At 48.2% G+C, this 21,300-nt stretch overlaps 2 protein-coding genes across 7 annotated transcripts in view; one reads left to right on the forward strand and one right to left on the reverse strand.

Annotated features, from left to right (window-relative positions):
- Positions 1 to 12,632, reverse strand: COQ9 (coenzyme Q9). Of its 2 annotated transcripts, XM_036117553.2 has the most exons (9): positions 12,514 to 12,631; positions 9,985 to 10,153; positions 8,519 to 8,654; positions 4,865 to 5,007; positions 4,498 to 4,582; positions 2,893 to 2,997; positions 1,366 to 1,521; positions 993 to 1,046; positions 1 to 671 (listed from the first exon to the last, which is right to left on the reverse strand). In XM_036117553.2, exons 1-9 carry the CDS (start codon positions 12,584 to 12,586, stop codon positions 636 to 638), a joined length of 957 nt encoding a protein of 318 aa, XP_035973446.2. In that variant the 5' UTR covers positions 12,587 to 12,631; the 3' UTR covers positions 1 to 635. The 2 variants fall into 2 exon arrangements, with proteins under 2 accessions (XP_035973446.2, XP_077918628.1); XM_078062502.1 differs by lacking the exons at positions 1 to 671; positions 993 to 1,046; positions 1,366 to 1,521 and adding an exon at positions 2,232 to 2,472 and having other exon boundaries at positions 12,514 to 12,632.
- CIAPIN1 (cytokine induced apoptosis inhibitor 1) overlaps positions 12,631 to 21,300 on the forward strand; it is a 16,006-nt gene continuing 7,336 nt past the window's right edge. The window contains exons 1-5 of one of the 5 annotated variants that reach the window (XM_078062506.1): positions 12,631 to 12,743; positions 14,451 to 14,626; positions 17,429 to 17,611; positions 18,234 to 18,386; positions 19,734 to 19,810. In XM_078062506.1, coding sequence (XP_077918632.1) covers positions 17,455 to 17,611; positions 18,234 to 18,386; positions 19,734 to 19,810 — 387 coding nt within the window. In that variant the 5' untranslated portion in view covers positions 12,631 to 12,743; positions 14,451 to 14,626; positions 17,429 to 17,454. Of the gene's footprint in view, positions 12,753 to 14,450; positions 14,627 to 17,428; positions 17,612 to 18,233; positions 18,387 to 19,733; positions 19,811 to 21,300 lie in introns of all 5 variants that reach the window. The other 4 variants (XM_078062505.1, XM_078062503.1, XM_078062504.1 and 1 more) reach the window with 4 other exon arrangements.

Raw genomic sequence — 21,300 nt, forward strand, 5'->3', positions numbered from 1 at the left:
AACGGCTTCAAACATATTTATTACTATTTTTACCCTCTAAAGCTCACTACTAGCCCTGCCACACGTGCTGGTGTAACACGACAAAGGGCCTGGGTTCCCGCCTCTGGCCAGGCTGAGCACCGCTGTCTGGAGGCACCAGTCTCAGGTGAGGCAGCTTTCTGAAGGGTCCCAGGGTGGGGGGGTGGTGTGAGGAACACCTGTGGGCACAAGTCGAGCCATGCCGGGGGTGGGCGGCCACCTTGTAATGGCTCCACACCCTGACTCTCATTTGGGAGCCCCAGAGAACACTTTAGGAAGGTTAAGACGTGATCAAGGCATCTGTGAGACCATGACAGGGACGTGCTGGGTTTCTGTGGCTCGATGGCTTGGATGAGAGCTTCATTTTTCAATCACACAGCTGCAACGCAGAAAGGCATCAGGAGGCCTGGCCTGGTATTCGGAACTGAAGAGGTAGCCCGATTGCAGGCTACAGCTGTATCGAGTGCCCTTTGGTTTCCAGGTGGCTGTCGGGAGTGACTAAGGAGTCCTTCAGCGTTTTCTCATTAACACCCTGAACGGCACTTCATATTTTTCAAAGCCCTTTCAATGTACCTGCAGCTTTTCTTCTGGGCACTCTAGCTCACACCCTGTCCCGCTCACCGGCGCTGGTTTAGACCTGTCAAGTTCTTGAGCTGATAAAGGGAAGAAAAGGGAATGATGAGGCCTTGCCCTGTCCCTAGGACTCCAATGGGAAAGATTGGGATTTTCAAGGTGGCAGGCACAGCTAAGACCCACAGATCTGACATGCCAGGGGCCTGGGAGTCAGCCATGCTTTTTAATGCCAGCAAAAAAAAGAGGTGGGGAATTCAGGATCAGAGACTGGGGCTGAACCACTATCAGTCTTATTAGTAGCTTTCTGGTTTAAGGCTTTTGGGATCCTCGACACATGTTGTAAGGATCACAGGGCAGGAGTGGAATGGGAGGAGGGCAGGTATGAGCGGGGCAGTACTCACCGTCACTGCTGCACCCATGAGTCCCTGCACGAGTGCCTCTCCAGTGGACTTTACCTAGAAGGAGTCAAGGTCAGGTTCTCTTAAGCCCCCAACACAAGCTCAAAGGTGAAACAGGCAGGACAAATCGGGAGGGGGGGGCGGCTCATGAGGACCCTGTGGACTGGAGGAAGAGCCTATGGACACAACCACAAATGACCCAAGTGTGGCTCTTAGGGAAGGGCTGGTATGTGGAAGAGCCAGCCAGACTCCCTGGGCAGGCCCTCAGGACTGTCCTCTGAGGCCAAAGGGGAGCAAGAAGACAGGAGACCAGCTGTGGCTTGAGGAGGGTGGTGTGTCTAATGAGGCAGCTTCCCAAACAGCTAGCCCCAACTACCTTCTTGGCAGTGTGGCCCATGTTCATTGCGTCATTAATCCGGTTTTCCAGGAAGCGCCAAGTGTCCTCAAAGTCTGGAGAGGAGTCCTGCATCATCACCAGCTCTGTCGTGTTGTAGATGCCAGCCAGCACAGCTCGGCGGGTATACCAGTTAAACTGCAAAGAAACCCACCCAGGAAGGTGAGTCACCACTACTGCTGTGGACTGGGGGAAGTCTGGGGTGGTTCCTACCCAAAGCCACGGGCACACACGGGCTCCCTCCTGATCTCTTCTTTCCTGCGAAGATACATTTGTCCCCCCGGATAACAGTACTGTTCTCAAACTTGGCTGCACATCAAAATTACCTGGGAGATTAAAATGCAAGCTCCTGGGCCCAACCTCTTAGAGCTTAGAGTCAGGGGGTCTGAAGAAAGTGCAAGGAATCTGGATGTCTGATAAGCATCCCAGGTGATTTTGTTACATCCAGTCCATTTTGAAACTGCTGGTGAAAAGACCAAGTCTTAGGCCACCTAAATTCCAGAGAGGCTCTATGGTCAGCCAGTTACGAGCACACTGTGGTGTGTTCATCAGTCATGTGAGGGTGGAGACAGGACCATGGACAGATCAGAACACCTGGGCAGAGCTGAGGGTTCCGGTCCTTCGGCCACTCGGGCTGGCCCAGCAAACTGCTCTTCGGAGCACTAGCTCAGCTGCTTCGTGTTTTATTCCTTTAATTTCTCAGCTTTCTAATTTCATTTTGTCACCAGCTCTGTTGGTGACTGTACTCCCACACGGGGGAAGCTTATTGAAGTCCTTTGTTAGAACTGTGGCAGGAGCATCTCTTTGCCTCCCCAGCCTGGATTCCACAAAGCACCATCACAAATTAGTTTCTTTTATGAAGGTATACTTTTTATTTTTTAATTTCCTACCAGAAATATGATAGCATTAACAAGTCAGATTCTTTCCTGGTGCCTGTTTAAAGGCTTATTGATCTCTTAGCGAAGCAGGCCAAAGTGGGCTGGGGGGAGGGAGTTCCTTTTCAAAGCAACTGGTGGCTCCATGGCATTCTTCTTTTTTTTTTTTTTTAAAGCAGGCTCCATGCCCAGCATGGAGCTTCAACTCATGACCCTGAGATCAAGACCCAAGGTGAAATCAAGAGTCGGACACGTAACCAACTGAGCTATCCAGGGGCCCCCCTTTTTTTAAATCAGTCTCGTGAAAACCACACACTGAAAAAGCCCACGCAGAATCTGAATCTTAGGAGACTGAGGAGAAAAATGCTTATAAAATGGCAGCCCAGTCACCACTAGAGGTCAGAGGGAACAACTGCTTATTTGTGGCTAGGGTGCTGGCCCTCGAGTGAGGACCTGGCTCCCACTGTGGCTTGTTGAGGGACCTTCCCCACCCCTAGCCTCTCCTTCCCATGACAGGAATGGCACTGCAGGCCCCCTGAAGGGATCTGTGATCAAAGAACTTACACAACCCTCCCGAAGAAATGCCTAACCCATGCCTTTTCCGGTATCCTGTGGGTATGCAGAAAGCACTCACGTCAGTAGACTGGTCCCCAGCGTAGTGCCACATGTCATCCACCATACTGGCGATCAGGCTGAGGCTCGATGGGATGTTGTGAGGGAGCATGAGGATGCTGAGGGCCTGAGGAGAGAAGGACGGAGAAATAGGTACCACACACAGAAATAACAGCACACGGGTGGGATGGCGACTCACCCCTCCGTGGAGGTGTGTAAGAGGGCCTGCCCAACTCTCCTGCTGAGACCCACCATCTCCACCTGGCTGGGGTGAGCTCCTGGCAGCTGACAACGCTGGCTACAGCTGATGGGAGCCAGGGGCAGATCCTACCCTCAGCTGGCTCACTCAGCTTCTCCATCCCCAGCATGTGGACTTGGGAAGGCGGGCACCCAGAGGGTCTAGCTGTCTTTCTAACAGCACTGAGAGCAAGGATGGGGGAGTGCACCCCGTTCTGTAACATGGCGGAAGAGGCAGATATGGGAGGAAGGTTGGGGGTGGTTTCTAAGTCCAAATCCCAGGCCATTCCCAGGGCCCAGCAGCATTCCTGCCCTCGATGCCCCATCGCAGCCTCCCTGGTGTTTTACTTAACTCAAGTTGGTTTCTGGTACCTGAAACCAAAAATCCTTCAACCCATACAACCAATGGCACCACCCAGAGCTTTTCCTTAGCAGACATAACTCCTGAGAGGATAAGGTCTTGTCACTTTGCCAACTCAAAAATCCACTGGCTGTGGCCTGTGGGAGCTGGTCAGAGGCCCTGGATTGGCTGGAAAGCTTTCTCTTATTGAAGGAGCCCAGAAGAAAAACGTGCTGAATCAGAAGGCAGTTGGGGCCCAATACACGTACTTCCACTGCTTTAACTGCAAGGTGGAATGAGTCCAGGCCAGAGGTCTGAAGATCAAATGTGGCAGGCACAGGCAGGGGACAGGGGACGGGACTTCGCTCGCTGTACTCCCTCCACACGCAGCCCGGGCTCAGGCCCAGGTGTTCCAATGCCTGTCCCCTGACTGACAGTACACGCTCAGTGGTATCCCAGTGGGTGGGGGACACGGGACGGTCTTGGCTGTCCTCTCATTCCTGATGTGCTTGGACTCCGCTTTCTTAACTAAGAGAATGGCCCACATGGTGACATGCTTGGAAACCGGAAAAAGGAAGCTTCCAAAAAGGGGATAAAAAGCCCTTGGAACGAATACTCCGATTCTCAAGCACCACGTGGACAACTGGCAAAGCTATCCCACTCCTCAGACATCTACAACACCTCAGGCCTGTTATTGGCGACGGCCAAGAAACTCCTCTTGTTTTCTAATCTCCGTCACGGATTCCTCCTCACTGAAGACCTGGTGGCACACTTGGGCCACCGGGACCCAACACGAATGTGACCTAGTTCCCCGGGCCACTCGCCTTTCTAGGAACTGAGACCCAGGTGGCTCTGTTCCTCCCACTGGCATGCCCCAGTTTATGCTCCCGAGCTCTACCGAGAGCACTGAGAATCCCAGAATCCCCGGGTCTGTGCAGATTAACGAGCTAACTTCTGCAGAATGTGCAAGGTCCTCTGATGGCTAGGCGCTGAAAACTAAGACCATGAATAATACATTGTTGCCCTGGGGCCTAGATATGGACTCTGTACCCGGGGCCAGTGCTCAATGTACGGGATCAGCATTCTCAGTCTGGTTTCCACTGCGTCCCTCAGGAACTGGTCTGTCTTCCTCTTCCTGGAAGATGGAAAAAAAAACAGTGTGTCTCTGGGTCAAAGGCATGGGCTCGGTGCTACACCGCTTACTCGGCTCTAGGGAAGGGGGGGGTCCCACCACCTCCTAATGCTGGCCTGTCACAGACAGGCAGCTGTGTTCCAGGCCCATCCAAGCGGCAGGGCTGCTCCATGCTCCTCTCTTTTGGCTCTGCTCGGATTGGCCTCCTGGGGCAGTTGGTGGGGCCTGACCCCCCTTACCCCAATCCTTAGCTGCCACCCTGAGCAATAATGCCACAGGACTTACTCTGCCTGGCCCAGCTGTACCAGCTTCTGCTCCTCTTCCAGCACATGAGTGAGCTGAGCGTTGCACTGGGTCACAAAATGCAGTATCAGCTCACTGCCGTCATCCCCAAACATGCCGGCTGCCGCACTGGACAGACCCAGAGACTACAAAAGGAGAGAGGAAAACAGGGGAGTGGCACACAGCTGCAGTGGACGTGTACTGCTGCTCCTCACGAGTGCCTCCTTTTCTAGTAACAGCAGGTTGATTCTTTATGGGCTAACCCTACTCTTCATTCCTGGTCCCTGTGGTTTGGGTGAAGCTGACCACCAGTCCTTCCACACTCCATCAAGCCCCCTGGTGTACTGTAAAGCATGAGGCCCAGGCTTGGATAACTGGAGTTCACAGTGACTAGCTCAGGGACCTGCCCAGGGCCCAATCCAGGCCCTAAGAGGCCGCCTCTGGGCTTCTGCTAGTACTGATGGGAAGGAAGTGCTCTCTTTTCACTGGCGCTGCTGAACCGTTTTTAGTCCTGCATGGGAAGCCCCTGCTGAGAATGAAGCTCACAGAGAGGAAAGCAAAGCAGACAGGATGAAGAGACGATCCCCAACAGCACAATCTAAGAACGCTGTGCCAGAGCTACTTCCAGACTTTTGTTATTAAATGAGCCCAAACACTCCCTTTCCTGCTTGAGCCAGTTAGAATTGAGCTCTGACACTCATAACCCGAAGTCCTAATATAAAAAAGAGGGCTGGGAAGAGCACTCAGCTCTTTCTCACCAATTCACTTAACCTAAATCTCCTGGAAATTAGGCCCCTCAGTTATAAAAAAAACAAAACCAAAGAACATTTTTCTTAATGAGTTGTTAGGAAGTTAACAAAGCCACGAAGATGCTCGGCTATTCCTGATATACAGCACCCACTGAGCATCTACGAGAGGCAGAACCCTGACAGCACCAAGGACAGAGGGCAGAGAAGGAACAAAAAAATGATTAACCCTAATCCCCAGTGCTGGGAGCCAAGACAGTCCCTCTGTTCACACAGCCTTTCCAGAGGGCAATTCGGCAGGCTTCACAACAGCCGTGCAGGGGCATCAATACTGACGGGGACTGGATGCTCAGGGTGTCAGGCACTCGGCTGAGCACACGACACACGATCTCACTGCAGCCTCCCAGCAGCTCCAGCTGCTGGGCGTTATCCTCACCCACGTTTTACAGACAAGGAAACTGAGGCCCAGAGCTCTTCACCAACAGGCTATACCGCTTCTACTATGTGTCTAACAAGACCCTCAAAAATACACTTGGGCGCCTGGCTGGCTCAGTGGGTAGAGCATGCGACTCTTGATCCTGGGGTGGTGGATTCAAGCTCCCCGCTGGGTGGAGAGATTAAACAAATATTTAAATATATATATGCACACACGTATATCCACATACACCCTCTGGACTACGTAGTGAGTCAGTGTCTCAGCCCCAAGGCTGCCCTCAGCTTCGTGATGCAGGGGCTGTAGGCCCACCAGCCCGGCGGCTCCAGGTTAGGCTCTGCAGATCGACTGGGTGGTGGGTGGTCGGAGGGAGACTGCGAGGCTGGAGGGGGAGGAAGGGACTTGCCCCTTCCTGTCACCTTCCCGTCCGCTAGCGGCTCCTGTGGGCATCTCCCCCGCTGCGCTTCCTCACCACCTTCTTCAGCGTGGCCCCCACAGGATCTGGGGTTCCAGCCAACCACCACCCACCCCTGCCCCCAGAGACCCTCTCTCCAAGCTCAGAGACAGCAGCGCCAGCGGAGTAGGCTTGAGTTCTGCCTCCACAGGGGCTCTCCTTCAAGCTTCTCGTTTTAACAATTCCACTTTTTCCCTCTGTCCCCTTAGCCCTGGAGATGGGAGCCACTTCCTGCAGCGGCAGCCTCCGTAACACCCTACAGGGTTCTTCTTATGCTGCCAGTGGCCCAGTTATCAACTTTCCACCTAGCTCACCATTCTTTGTATTAAATTCTCTCTATCTGAATAACTGGCATAGTCTCTGTCCCGACGAATACGCGCCCCGAAGTAGCACTCCACTTCTCCAAATGCACTTAAATGTGTTGTACAAATAGGTTTAGAACACTAAAAAATTGGGAACAACCCAAACGTTTATCAGTTGAGGTGAAGTAAACACAACGGCTACTATGCAGCCCTATAAATGAAGAGATACAGAGTGGAAAAGACCAGTTACCCAGAGAATAATTCAGTGTTTTTCCACACAGTCCTGGTACATTGCTATCCTCTACTTGTTCCACCGCTTCCTGGAATGGTTCCTTCGAACGTTCTCTGCCACACTCAACTCTTTGTCTCCTCCGACCCTTTCCTAACTTCAGGTTCACAAGACAACCACTCCTACTTCACAGAGAACAGAAGCTGTCCCCCTGGAACTCCCTCAATATTCTAGAAACTAAACCTGCAGCTGTCTTCTCCAACCTCACCCCTAGTACACCTACGACAGTCCTCCCACTTATTTTCTGGATCTCCTAGTTCTTGCCTTCACGGGACTTTGCACTTTTGATTTTGCCACTTTCTCTTGTACCTTTACCTCACCCTCGTTTCTGGGTTCTTCTGGCCGATGTTCAAACATGCTCATCCTTCCACCTCATTCTCCCTGCAAGCTTGGGATGGGGAAGTGCATCCGGAGTTCCTTTGCTCTCTGGTCTCACAGAGCTCTCGCAGGTCAGTATCTGGCTCTGCTTGACAAGTCTGTATGCCACGGCCTCAGGACGAGCCTGCGGCTTAATCTAAAGCAGCCATCTGTTCCTGGGCAGGAGGAATGTACTGAGAAAAATCAGGTGTCTCCCTAATGGTCTCCTCAATGGTGCTCTTTTTTTTTTTTGGTACAAAATGGTCGTTTTATTAAAGCACGGGGACAGGGCCCATGGGCAGGAAGAGCTGCCGACCAATGGTGCCTTCTTAGAGTTTTCAAACATCAGATTTCATCAGTTCTAAGATGCACCTATTTTATCTTTTTTTTTTTAAGATTTTTATTTGGAAGTGATCCCAACACCCAACGTGGGGCTCAAACTCACAACCCCAAGATCAAGAGTCACATGTTCTGCCAACTAAGCCAGCCAGGTGCCCTATTTTTTTTTTTTTAAGATTTATTTATTTGAGGGGGAGGCAGAGGGAGGGGCAAAGGGAGAGGAAGAGAATCTCAAGCAGACTCCTGGCTCAGCGGGGAGCCCAACTCAGGGCTCAATCTCACGACCCTCATCATGACCTGACCCGAAACCAACAGTTGGGTGCTTAACTGACTGAGCCACCCAGGTGCCCCCCATTTTTTCAATTTAAACAGTGTGAATTATGCAATTGACTACATGTCCTAATTTAATAGGTAACTTTTTTCTTTTTTAGTGATGCATGACATAATGGTGCTTCTTACAACCACTGCCATCTTCGAGTCAATGAAATGTGGTAGTTGTGATCATTGGCAATGCTTGCCTAATGGGGTGCCTTTAGAACCTAGCTCGCAAGAACCAACTCCATGGTATCATCTTTCTATACTAAAAAATAAAGCCATCTCACCCTACTGGGGAAAAAACAACCTCCCCCCCACCTGCCGCCATGGAAAATCCTGTAGCAGTGAGGGGCTCGAGCTGGGCCGTCTGCTCTGGCTAATCCCGGTCAGGCTGCCCCGCCCCCGCCCCGTCCCATACACACCTGGGCTCCTTCTGCAATGGCCTCTGCTGTCCACCCGTGGGCAGGCACGAAGCCCAGCGCTGCCGTCAGGATGCGGTGCTGCAGCTGCTCCTCACTCTCGTGGTCCTCCTCCTCCTCACCGCCCTGATCTGTGTACCTGAGACCCACACGGAACAGAGACGTGGCGACGGAGCCCAGCACACCTCTCACTGCTGCTGCCTGATAGGCCAAAGGTGCCTGACCAGAACCCAGAGGCTCGGTGCCTCCAGCCAGCACACTCTGGGAAGACATTTACTTTTGTGCCAATATCGCTATTTCCACACCGACGGGGCAAAAATGAGGTCATCTTTCTCCTCTCATACAGTCACTGACAGAAGGGATCCAGTGAGCGAGGAGGCCACGACATGGGAAGGCAAATGCTCCCACAGCACTCTGGATCTCTCCGTTTATAGCCCTTAGCACACTGTTTCTTTATCTGTATTTGTACCAAATGATAACTCCAGGGCCTGGCACAAAGTAGATCCTAAAAACGTATTTGCTGAATTGAAAAGTATTTTAATCAGGACACCAGAAAAATGACAGGAACACCCTAATTTCAGAACTAGAGGAACTTCTCAGTGGCAGGATTAAGAAAAAAAACATATAATGGAAATGTAAACTATTATCCCCTTCTTAGACAACAATTTGGCCCCACATACGTAACAAAATGCTAAATGTGCACATCCTTTGATTCAGTGCTCTCAATGCTGAGAGATAATCCCATTATTTTTTTTTAACCAGTGACGGAAATCTAAATATTCATCAATAAAAGATAGGTTAAATAAATTTTAATACTGACAAATTTTAGGGGCACCTGGGTGGCTCAGTCGTTAAGCGGCTGCCTTCAGCTCAGGTCATGATCCCAGGGTCCTGGGATTGAGCCCCACATCGGGCTCCCTGCTCCGTGGGAAGCCTGCTTCTCCCTCTCCCACTCCCCCTGCTTGTGTTCCTGCTCTCGCTATCTCTCTCTATCAAATAAATAAAATCTTAAAAAAAAAATACTGCCAAATTTTAATACTGCCATTCTGCTGGAATATTATGCAACCATTACAATCATACAGACTGAGAAAACATTAAAAATGTATTGTTGAGTGAAAAACTAGGTTCTGGAATGTCATGTATAGTGTAATTATTATATATAGATTTATACATGGAATATACTTAGAAAAACATCTAAAAGGATAGTCACAAAATGTTGCAGTTATTTCTGGGTTTGTGATTCCTGGTCATTTTTGTTTTATTTTTCTGAACTTCTTTGTATTGTTTAGATATTTTAGAATGAACAGGCACAATTTTCAAAAAAACCCACAGATTCCTTTCACGGATAGCCTTGAAAATGACAGAAGGTGAAAAGGGGGATAAAAAGAAGAGAGGAAGGAGAGATAGGACAGACATACCCAAGCATGCAAAACGGCCAGAAACAGATGAATGGGAGTTCTGGGGCATACCTGGGGGGTGAACGAGAAGATTCTGGATTGGGTTCTTCTGCCTCATGTGTCTCAGAATGTTGCTGAGAAAAAGATGGGGGATGTTGTTGCTTCTGCTCATCTGAAGACTTTAGCTGCATGGCTGAAGCATGGAAGGCACGTGACACCATGGCTGATTGGCAACGGGACACTGAAACAAAAACTGGTCTGGTCAGTCAGGGACACTTACCAGAGAAGACTCTTTGAAACCCAGAATGGTGTGAGGGATGGGGGATAGGAAAAGCAGGGCTGAGTCTCCTCCAGAGCCACTTATCCAACTGTTGAGTCCCAGACAAAAATTTGGGGTAAGTTGGCAACCTTGTGATATGATGTGGTGGCAAAAGTATGAGCCAGGTAACAGAAGACCTGATTTCTAGGCCTGCTGCTATCGTTTGTTAACTGTGTTAATGGACAAACCACTTCACCACAATGAGCATGATTTTTAAATATGCAAATTAAGAGTAACAATCTGTTTGCTCAATGGGAGTGTTGTGAAGCCCAATCAAAAAGTGAAAGTGACCTGAAAATGTTACATATTTATATCATACCAAGAGCACTGGACTAGAAATTAGAAGGTCCAAGTACTGACTCCCATAGTGTTTATATGTAGTGTCTTCAGATGGGTCATGCAGGGCTCGAACTCACGACCCTGAGATCAAGACCTGGGCTGAGGGCACCTGGGTGGCTCAGTCGGTTACGTGTCTGCCTTCGGCTCAGGTCACGATCCCAGGGTCCTGGGATTGAGTGCCACATTGGACTTTCTGCTCAGCGGGGAGTCTGCTTCTCCCTCTCTCTCCCTCTGTGTTCTCCCTCTCTCTTTCTAAAATAAATAAATAAAACCTTAAGAAAAAAAAAAAAAAAAGACCTGAGCTGAGATCGAGTTGGATGCTTAACCGACTGAGCCACCCAGGTGCCCCTGTTATAAAAAAAATTCATACAAGTTGAAAGAACTATGGCATGAACACCTGTTTATCGACCACCTAGGTTCTACAGATCTATCACACTCTTCATGCATCAGTCCAGCTTATTTTTTTTTAATCCAGCTTATTTTTGATGCATTTGTCGCAGCCCTCAGTATTCTTCCCCTCTATACATTCTGGCATGCATACCATTAACTAGAGTTCAAGATTTATTTACTGTTCTTTCATTGAGGTGACAGTTATATACAACGAAATGCACAAATCTTAACTGTGCCAATTCTGAGATTTGATAAAGGTATACACTTGCATACTCTGAACTTCTATCTAGAGAATATTATCACCCCACAAAGTTCCCTCATGCTCTTTCCCAATCACTCCCTACTTACTGTTCTGAAATTTTCACCCTAGTTTAACCTGTCCTAGAATTTCATCTAAATAGAATCATACAGTATATCCTTTTTGTGTAAAACTTTTTTTGCACAGTCTTTTTTAGATGGATTAGTTTTGTGGAAATGGTTTTTTATTGCTGAGTAATATTCCATTAAGAAACACTACTCTGTTGAACACCTGGGTTGTTTCAGCCTTTTCTATCATGAATAAAGTTGCTATAAATATACTTCTGCAGAACTTTTGGTGGACATATGCTTTCATTTCTCTTGGGTAAATACCTAGGTGGCTTTGCTGGGTCATAGGCATTACTTTAACTAAACATATGTAGTTTGGAGTTTTGTATAAAAACAACAAAAGGACACTCTTTTTTTTTAATCTATGGACTAACTCAGGGAACAATGATCTTAAAAGAAATGCAGAACAGTATGTGTAAAAATATCAGTATTTTACTATTTGTAAAAAAAAAAAAAAAAGGAATACTTATAAAACTTTGAAAAGGAGGGAGAGGTCCCAAAGCACAACTGTGGAACCACTAAGGATTGCAAAAGATTTCTGATGAAATACAGGAAATTATTTCATTAATTATATATTTATGTTAATGCGTCAATGTGTTCCTTCTATTTACGGATGGTGACACTGGTTTTTCCATTTACAGTAGCAACATAAAGTAACCTCTTCTAAAGTAGACATCTATAGTTTTAAGAACTCGGATGTACAAACGAAGATACAGACTCTGTGTGGGAATAATCAAAGAATTACTGAAGTGGTGAGGGAATAACCGATTTAGGAAACAATGGACTAGGAGCTCTCTGCAGCTGTTTCCAACTCCGTCCCCCGAGCGGCCCTGCCCAGGGACTTGGCAACAGAATTATTAAAAGACTGGGTCCGGGTCTACCAGTCTGCAACTGCCCAGCTGTGTGACCTTGGGCACACGCAGCCCTCTCTGAGGCCTTGTTAACTTCGCTAAATGGGAGTGACAGGCCCTGCTCCGCTACTCTTTGCCCCTCACAGCTCGAGAATGCGGGCGGAATCAGCCGGGCGGCCCCTTCGAGTCCAAGACGCCGGCGGCTCCGCGCCGATGCCCTTCACATCACCTTGCTCGCGGGCCGCCACGACGACCTCTTCCGCCCCGCACCCAGCCCAGTCGGCTTCGTGCCCCCTCCCTCCCCCTCCCCGCTCCCCGGCTCGGCTGCCCCCTCACCGGGCAGGCACCGTAGCTGCAGGAGCCTCCAGCCCGCCCGACCGAGCGCGCCGGACATCGCCGCTGCCGCCATCTTGGAAGCGGGCACGCCTACGACTGTGACGCGACGGGCGGGGCTCGGCAAGGCCACTTCCGCCCTGCCGCGCTCCCGCAGCCTCCTCTTCTCGCGAGAGGCGCGAGGTGCGAAGCCGGCGGCACCGGAGAAGCCGGGAGCGAGCCCCGGGAGGCAGGTGAGCGTTGTGTGCGTGCGGCCCAGGAGCCCGATCTCGCCAACCGTCCCACCCTTGTCCCTAAAGCCTCTTGTTTTCTATTCCCAGTCCTGTCCCGCGGTGGGCACCGAACCGTGACCACCTCCCTGGGGAGCACGGCGGGCTTTTGCCGGGGGAAGCCGGTGTAGGGGACCGGCCGGCCCTGCGTGTCCAGGGCTCCTGGCGCTGTGGCTTCTTGCGCTTCCCGGGCTGCTCCGTCTCCCACGCTGCCGGAATAGATCTGAAGCCCCGGAGACGGTTCGCTGAGGGGGTGGAGAGCCTTGATGACCGGGGTCTAAGATCCGCTTCTGCTAATAGCCAGCCGTTGTGACCTTGGGCCTCAGTCCCTTGTCTCAAACACTGGGGGAGCTGAAGTCTCGGTCTTTGGGGGTACCTGAACCCCCCCAGATTGTAATTTTGAGCCAGTGACTTGCCAGAACCTCCAAAGTGTGGAGTTGGTGTTGTTAAATAACATTTAACCGCGTAACTTTTAAAGATCTAGTTGGCTTTATTGAACTATTCATGAATTGGGCAGCATCCCATCTAAGTAGAGAGGAGGTCCAAAGAGCTACAGTGAAAAGGGTTTTTTTAAAAAGCAGAGGGGGTGAGACAGGGAAGTCATAAGGGGAGAAAAGGATTATTTCAGGCAAGGTCACCTTCCTTTGGGGGACAGATGGGGTCTATTAGGCAGTTTACCTTACTAATGCTGACCAGAAAAGTCCAGACTGACCGCATAAGATTAAATTCCTGGAGAAGGTTGAAACTGCAGTGAGGTTAGGTATTAGTTTCTGTTTGGTGATGATGTGGGCTTAACACAAGTGACTCCATTTGGGGCCTGTTTGCTTCTTTTAATAGTTTAATTGAAAATTTCCCGAACTTGCCAGATCAAAAGAACCATCTAGGATTTGTAGGTGATTTGTAGGATTTGAAGTTTGAGAAAGGCTGGTGTTCATTCTGACATTGAGTGCTAATCTCTGAGTGACTCAGGGAGGTCATGGACTAGGCACCAAACTGAAGTGTAAAGGCAGAGTGCCTCACTGTGATATCTGTCATCAGGGAAGACTTCATATTAATAGGGAGAACTAAGTGATTTTGGGATTAGGGATAAGTGATGGCAGGAGCTAAGCATGTCATTCCGTAAATTTTGTGTTTGCAGTTAGACCCTTGTCTTTGTATCTGTTTTGCACAACCCTTATCAACTCTAGCCTTTTCAAAACATCTTGCCCTCTCCTACCTCGGTGTGGGGGAAGCCCTCCTAAGCCAAAACTACTCCCCAAATGTTAAAATTCCAGATCCACATCTCTGGATTTCATTAAAACACTACTGATCTGTCCATGAGGTTTTGTTTTCTGAGTTCTGTCCACCCATCTTCAAATGAGCCTTTCGTGTGGAAATTCTAGGTCTGGGGTATCCTTCCTGAAACTCCCAATTCTTGACACACACACCTAATTGCCTGGAGACAGTCTTCCATTTCTTTACCTTTGAGTTTCTTGTTTCCTTGTTGACTCACCTTTTTTCCTATGTGTGCGTGTGTGCTTGCTTCAGTCAGTTCATTACATTTAAAATTTTCCTTTCTGATAAGGGTCAGGATTCTCAGAATTTTTTTATGCACCTGACTCAAAAAGATTTGATCCTTGGTTTGAACTGATAACCAAACTTCAGTCTTTTTTTTTTTTTTTTTTTTTTTAGTTTTGGCCCCCTTCATCCTTAAGAGGAGCCAGATGCCTCAAGATTTGATGTTTATTGGGTACCTTTGAAATAAACAAGTGCATCTCCAGAAGATACTTGCAGACCTCTGCTTTCCCATGGGCGCGTGTGTACAGCAGTGAGAGCCGGCGAGGTGGCTGACAAACAAGGTCCATGACGTGACAATGACTTCTTCAACCCCACCTCTTTTTAGATATGACACTAGGCTCTGAGTCACACTTCTGAGTATGTCAGCTCAGGCGCCAGACATTTTTTTCCTTCTAGTTTTTTACAAAGACAGATTGCCAACAACATAAAACTCTGACGATGAACAGTATCATCCTTTGGCTTTTAGATACCTAGAAGAATGTTGTCTCCCGTTTTATTTGGAAAATGCTGACCGAGAGTGGTGGCTTGTGTCTGTGTTTTGAGGGTTAATGTTTAATAAGTGCATTTTATGAGCTCCCTCTTGCCGGAGAAGATTAGTTGGGGGGGGGATATGGAACACAAGGCATTTTACATTCTTTGAATGTACTGACACGGTCCCACGGGAGCAGTGTCTACGATGCCATAAAGTGCAGCTGTTGTACTGTGTAATTCTAACAATGAAAAGGAAGCTTCACATCTCTCCCTAGGGAGTCCTCAGCAGGCATGGCTGAGGAGAAAGAATATGTTTTATAGGGACTCTTTGAAGCAAAGGCAAATAAACTGGCCACCAAGAACTAAGAGTTCCCTTAGAACATTATTTCGTTGAGCACAGTGTGCCAGGCCCTGCTGAGTGCTTTGCATATTTTTATCTCCTCATTTACTTTTTACAGCAGCCTGGCAAAACACTATTATTCCTACTTCATTGATAAGAGAAGGGAGAGGCTTATAACTGACCCGTGGTCATGGAGCTCCTAAGTAGACAATCCAGTGGTAGATAGAACCCCAGTTCATCTGCGTGCATTAAAACTGCCTCCATTAAGGTTGCCAGAAAGGTCTAGACACCTGGCATTTTATTTTCCTCTGGCCTACAAGTAACCTTTTGCTCCTCCTTTCTTTCATGATGGTTTTTCTGTGAGTACAGTGCAAGGTTGTAGTTGGTGGTGGTGGGCAGGGAGCTTGTCCCTTTCTATTGTCCCAGGGGAGAACCTCTGCCAGTATCGTTCTAGAAACAGGTCCTTTATTTCTTATAACTTAATGCCCAGCAATCCATATTCCTGTCTTCCCTGACTGGTTCTTAAATGGGACATTGATCCCAAGTTGCTTACCTTAAAGATTTGCGGGAGTTCTTCCTCAACATCATAGGAGAGTTAAAAGCTTAAAAGTTTCAGTTCTTGATTGTGTGCTTTTTAAGGCTTTAAAAACAATGCAGTGACTAAGGAATCTTGCTTATCTGATAACACTTGGTATCCTTTCCCTGGGGCTTGCAGTCAGGTCAGGATAATAAAGAGTGGGCATTCCACGTGGAAGCAAATAGATAGGGTCCCTGGTTAAGCGTCTGCCTTCAGTTCGGGTCCTGATCCAGGGTCCTGGGATCGAGTCCCACGTCGGGCTCCCTGCTCAGGAGCCCGCTTCTCCCTCTGCCTCTGCCTCTCTCTCTCTGTCTCTCATGAATAAATAAAATCTTAAAAAAAAAAAAGAAGCAAATAGATCAAAGGCATGATTGAAGCAAAAATGCGGAGGTTTTTCATAGAACAAGGAGGGATTCACTTTGGAGAGGTGGGGAATACAGACGGAGCAGATCATGGAGGACCTGATTCCAGAAGAATGAGCTTTGGTTTCTCTCTAGAAAGGAAGCGTCTTTAGGAACTGGATGACAGAATCAAAGTACTGTGGTATTTAAGGATGGCTGGCTAACTTGGCTGTGTTTTTTAGGCAGAGGAGCCAGTCATTTGAAGTGAATATTTTTGAAGGAAGGGGGTAACAGACGTGGCTTAATTCAGTCCCAGAGTGTCTGTGGTGGCATCCTTGTGACCGAGTTAGCAACTTCTGCAGAAGAAAGAAGTGTTCAGCACGAGACTGAGCCATGCTTGACCCGTCTACCGTGGCTTCTGCCTTTATGCCATTTATTAGAGCTGTTTTAAGTCGGGAACTTGATGGCATTAATGTTGAAGAAAGAAAGGAAGAGCTAAGTAGAATGCTATCGCCTGACCTAACTGCATCATGAGCACATTCTATACTCCTCCCTGTCTCAAGTGGAAGAGAAAGTTGACCCATGGTGCTGGTGGTGGGCGGGGGATCTCCAGAGGTTAAAAGCAGGGGCTTTACAGCCCCATGGATTTGGACTCAAATTCCAGGTCTTGCTTTATCCCACATTTACTAGTTGTGTGATCCGGCAAAGTCAATGGCTTCAGTTTTCTGTCTGTAAAATGGGAATAATAACCGAGTTTAAGGTTGTGCCGAGGTTCAGCTGGGATAATGTACACAAGGTGCTTTGAACAGCCTGGGTAATAGTAAATGTGACAGAAGGTCATGGTAAGGACTATTGATCATTGCAGATTCAATGGGATTGAGTTTTTGTATTTTGCTGAAAGGGAAGATATCATTATTCAATTGGCCAAATTTAAATATGTTGTCTCTTTTTTGAAAAAACATTAAGCTCGTTATGTCTGCCAGTTTATTTGCCGCCTTTGCTGAGTCATACTTTTGCCTAATTAATGTCCTGTATGTTTTATATTGTGCTCAAGCTGAGTTGTCCCAAATCAAAGCAGAAATAATCTTTGTGCCTTCAACCTCCTTACTTGACTGCCAAGTCCAGACTCTCATCAAGGAAGCAGCCTGCCTCGTTTGGAAATGTTGGGGTTATGAATCCTTAAGATAATAATGGGTTCATTATTTCAGTCTCTCTAGCGTCTACAGGAAGATGTTCTTATATGGTCAGCATGCCGTGGTGGGAGGTGGGAATTAGGTGGTGATTCTAATCGAATTTGCTGGTACCTCAGGGATTGAGTTGTGCTTTTGTCTCTGCTCAGTCCTGACTCTCCTCTGGCCCATAGGTTTTAGGTCCATCAGCACGGCAGGAATGGCAGATTATGGGATCTCAGCTGGCCAGTTTGTGGCTGTGGTCTGGGATAAGTCATCCCCCGTGGAGGCTCTGAAAGATCTGGTGGATAAGCTTCGAACGTTAACCGGCAATGAGGGCCGAGTGTCTGTGGAAAACATCAACCAGCTGTTGCAATGTAAGTACCTACCCACGTTGTCTTTATATGGCTGCGGGGCTTGATGGGAGTGCAAGGACTGTGGTTCCTCGATATCTGAATTTTTGTTCCGGGTGGCACACGATGGCAGTGGGCGGTCACCCTGTTGTCTTTCAGTTGAGATACGGTAGACTTAAGAGTGTAGTTGATTTATATAAGTATGTTGTTTCTTATTAGATATCCCACATTTTTTTAAAGACTTTATTTATTTGAAAGAGCAAAAGACAGAGCGCGAGCAGAGGGAGAAGCAGACTCCCCGCCGAGCAGGGAGCCCAATGCGGGGCTCGATCCCAGGACCCTGAGATCACGACCTGAGCCAAAGGCAGACGCTTAACCGACTGAGCCACCCAGGCGCCCAGATATTCTACATTTTTTTAAAAAGCTTACTCTTCAGCTTCCTTTTTTGCTTCTTTTTCTGAACATGTAAAAGGATATTAAGTTAATAAGGCCAAGGGAGAACAGCAGCTTCACCGCGCTCCTGCTAGTAATGGTGGTATGATAGCATTTGCCGGACAGGTAGCTGTTCATCAGGGGTCTTGGGGGGGCTGGGCAGATTGCCTCGGGGGCCCAGGTGATTGCTGATTAGAATCTTCCTTCTTTTCAGCTGCCCACAAAGAATCTAGCTTTGACATTATTTTGTCGGGTGTAATTCCTGGAAGTACCGCTCTGCACAACGCTGAGATTTTGGCTGAGATGGCCCGGATCCTGCGGCCTGGTGGAAGTCTTTTTCTGAGAGAGCCAGTAGAGACCGCTGTAGGTAAGGAAATCCTCATTTGGAAGACCAGAATTTATCAGCCTTGAATCTTTAGGTATGCAGGGGCTGTCATTCGGAGATCCTTCTCCTTGGTGTAAAAATCTGCAGCAATGCATGTGAGGGAACTGTGATCTTTGACCGACCCAGTAGGTAGTAAAATAGAAGGAGACTGCCTAGTGGAAAATGGCTGGGTCCTTTAACGGGTTGAATGGTTAAACTGTGGTACATGTGTACCATGGAGAACTTCATAACAATAAAAAGGAATAAGCCACTCATTGGTACAACAACTTGGATCATGCCGAGCGGAAAACAGCCAGTCCCAAAAGGATGCATGCTACGTGATACTGTTCATATAACATTCTTGGAATAACAAAGTTCTAGGGATGGGGCCCAAACTGATGATTGCCAGGCATTCGGAATAGGAGGCAGGGGATGTGTGAGGCTGGAAAGGGGTGGCAGGAGGGCTCCTTGTGACTGTGGGCGTGCTCACAGGCCCCCACGCGCGTGCGCACACACACAAGTGCCCGTGAAGCCGGTGAGACCTGGGTAGCTCTGCGGACCCCCGGTGACCATTCCCCGGCCTCCCTAGCCTGCCACACTTGTGGAAGGTGTTCCAATGGGGGGAAGGAGGCGAAGCATCCTTTTTTTTTCTTTTCTTTTTCTTTCTTTTTTTTTTTTTAACTTCCTATGCATCTATAGTGATTTCAAAATAAAAAGTTAGAAAATAACAACTGGAAGTCTGGGAGTGATGAATCGTAATTATCGACTCATGTGAAACTAAGGGTGGGATCCAGGAAACGAAAACCTCTCTTTTTGGCTCGGCGGTGGGTGAAGCTGCCAAAGAGCCGTGCAATTCTGAACTTGTAACCTTTCCCATCCATATGCGAGGACTTGATTTGTAAATACAGTCAGAGAATGAAAGTATTTTGGAATGCGTAAAGGTGGATGTGTGGAGATACAAGCTTGTGACATCGACAGTGGACACCGGCGTTCTGTGTTGGGCGCGTAGGCCGTGGGCGGCTGCCCACCACCCCTCTTTGTCAGAACCCCGCAGAGAGAACACCCATGTGCTTTACAGTTAGTTCCTCAGCCTCCTTCTCACTCAGTGTTCAGCAGCCCTGGGAAGGTCCTTCCAAAAAGCCAAGGGTGATACGGAACAATAACAATGGAATTGTTATATGATCCTTAAGGGCTTGGGTAAGAGCACTTTGAACAACCAAAGGGATTTGTCAAATTAAAATACCATCACCATTACTGTCTTATGGCTGCCTGCCCCAAATAGGGTGGAGCCTTTATGATTTTTCCTGGTTTGACCCATAAAGCCACTAATTGGGGTTTTCCTCTTGGCAGTTAACAATAGCAAAGTGAGGACGACCTCTAAGCTGTGTTCGGCCCTGACTCTTTCCGGCCTCGTGGAAGTGAAAGAGGTATGTTGGTCGACCACCTTCTTTGCTGGGATTTGAAAGCTTGGGTGACCCCACCCAGGATCTCTGTCAGTCGATCTGGAGAGAATCAGAGGGGAGTAGCGCCCTGAAGGTGAGGTGTGCTATGTTTCGTGGGCTGGGAAGCAAGCTGGGAAGAGCTTTGTGTGGAGGATACGCAATGCCTCAAAGGACAGAACCTCTGGAACAACTCTCCTTGGAAGAGGCTCCGCACGGGCCCACGGGGGTGGGGGCACATTCTGGTCTCCGTACTGTGTAGTGGTGCCGCCCACAGTGGCAGGGAGAGGGCCACACAGGTCCCCTAATGACACAAATCCTAGGTCCAAGTGAAATGCGGGCACCTGAATCGTCCTCAGATACTTGGTGGATGCTGGAGTGGGCTGGGAGAGACTATCCCATTTCTGACAATTCAGTAAAAATATTTAGATTAAATAGAGGTGATTCTATTTCTATATCCTTCTTTGATGTTGAAATTTTCTTGTGTGAGAGGTAGGTGCGGCACCATTATAATTGTTATACCACCGATTTGCAGCATGACCTAGGGCCTTAGTTTTTTTATGCCCACTCTTTCTTGTTTTTCTTTTTCGTTTAGGGTTTTCTGTTTTTTAAATCTAAATTAAGAGATGCTCATATAAATTCAATTAATACTGAAGAATATAGAATTAGAAAGTGACATTCCAGGCCTTCCTCACGCTTCCCTCCCTCAGAGGAAGTCACCAACACATTTTTTGTGTGTGTGGCTGCTCAGACCTTTTTATGTATTTACGGGTGTGTGTATGTGTGTGTGTGAGAGAGAGAGAGGAAGAGAGACGTACTTTTTTAATGTAAATCAGGTCATATGTCTACATTATTCAATCACTAGCTTTTTCTCCCACCTTTAAATATCTTCCACATTTATCCACCTCAGCTCATTGCCCCTCACTTTTTTTTTTTTTTTTTTAAGATTTTATTTATTCATTTGAGAGAGAGAGAGAGACAGAGCACAAGCAGGGGGAGCTGCAGGCAGAGGGAGAGGGAGAAACAGGCTCCCCACTGAGCCAGGAGCCCAATATGGGGCTCGATCCCAGGACCTGGAGATCATGACCTGAGCCGAAGGCAGACGCCCCGCCCCTCAGTCTTCTTAATGCTGTAACAATATTGAGAGCTGTGGAGGGGCTATGATTGATTTAACCATTCCGTAGTTGTTGGACACACAGGTAGCACTCCCCCGTTTTTTTCTATCTTAGCATCTGCTACCTGTTCCCAAGAAAACATTTCCCTCCCTCTATGGTTTTTTTTCTCTCATTTCTGCTAGGTTTATTGTGGGCATGCGTCCCTGCTGTAGACTGTGATCCTGTTCAGCATGTCTGACCCCTCTGTATATTCATAGTCGTTACACCCGTGGGATGACTGGCACGGTGCCTTGTACCTAGTAGACAGCGATTTGGTAAACACTTTAAAACTTCCCAGAGGGTTGGCTCAAAGTAAGCACATAG

This window comes from Halichoerus grypus, chromosome 15 (assembly GCF_964656455.1).
Source record: "Halichoerus grypus chromosome 15, mHalGry1.hap1.1, whole genome shotgun sequence".
Taxonomy (NCBI): domain Eukaryota; kingdom Metazoa; phylum Chordata; class Mammalia; order Carnivora; family Phocidae; genus Halichoerus; species Halichoerus grypus.

Excerpts from the sequence above, each read along its gene's own strand:
- COQ9 (XM_036117553.2), bottom strand. The coding sequence starts at position 12,586 with ATGGCGGCAGCGGCGATGTCCGGCGCGCTCGGTCGGGCGGGCTGGAGG. Across the intron at positions 10,154-12,513 it reads GCAGCTACGGTGCCTGCCCG|TGTCCCGTTGCCAATCAGCC; the intron begins GTGAGGGGGCAG and ends TTTTTGTTTCAG. Across the intron at positions 4,583-4,864 it reads GTACAGCTGGGCCAGGCAGA|GAAGAGGAAGACAGACCAGT; the intron begins GTAAGTCCTGTG and ends TCCATCTTCCAG.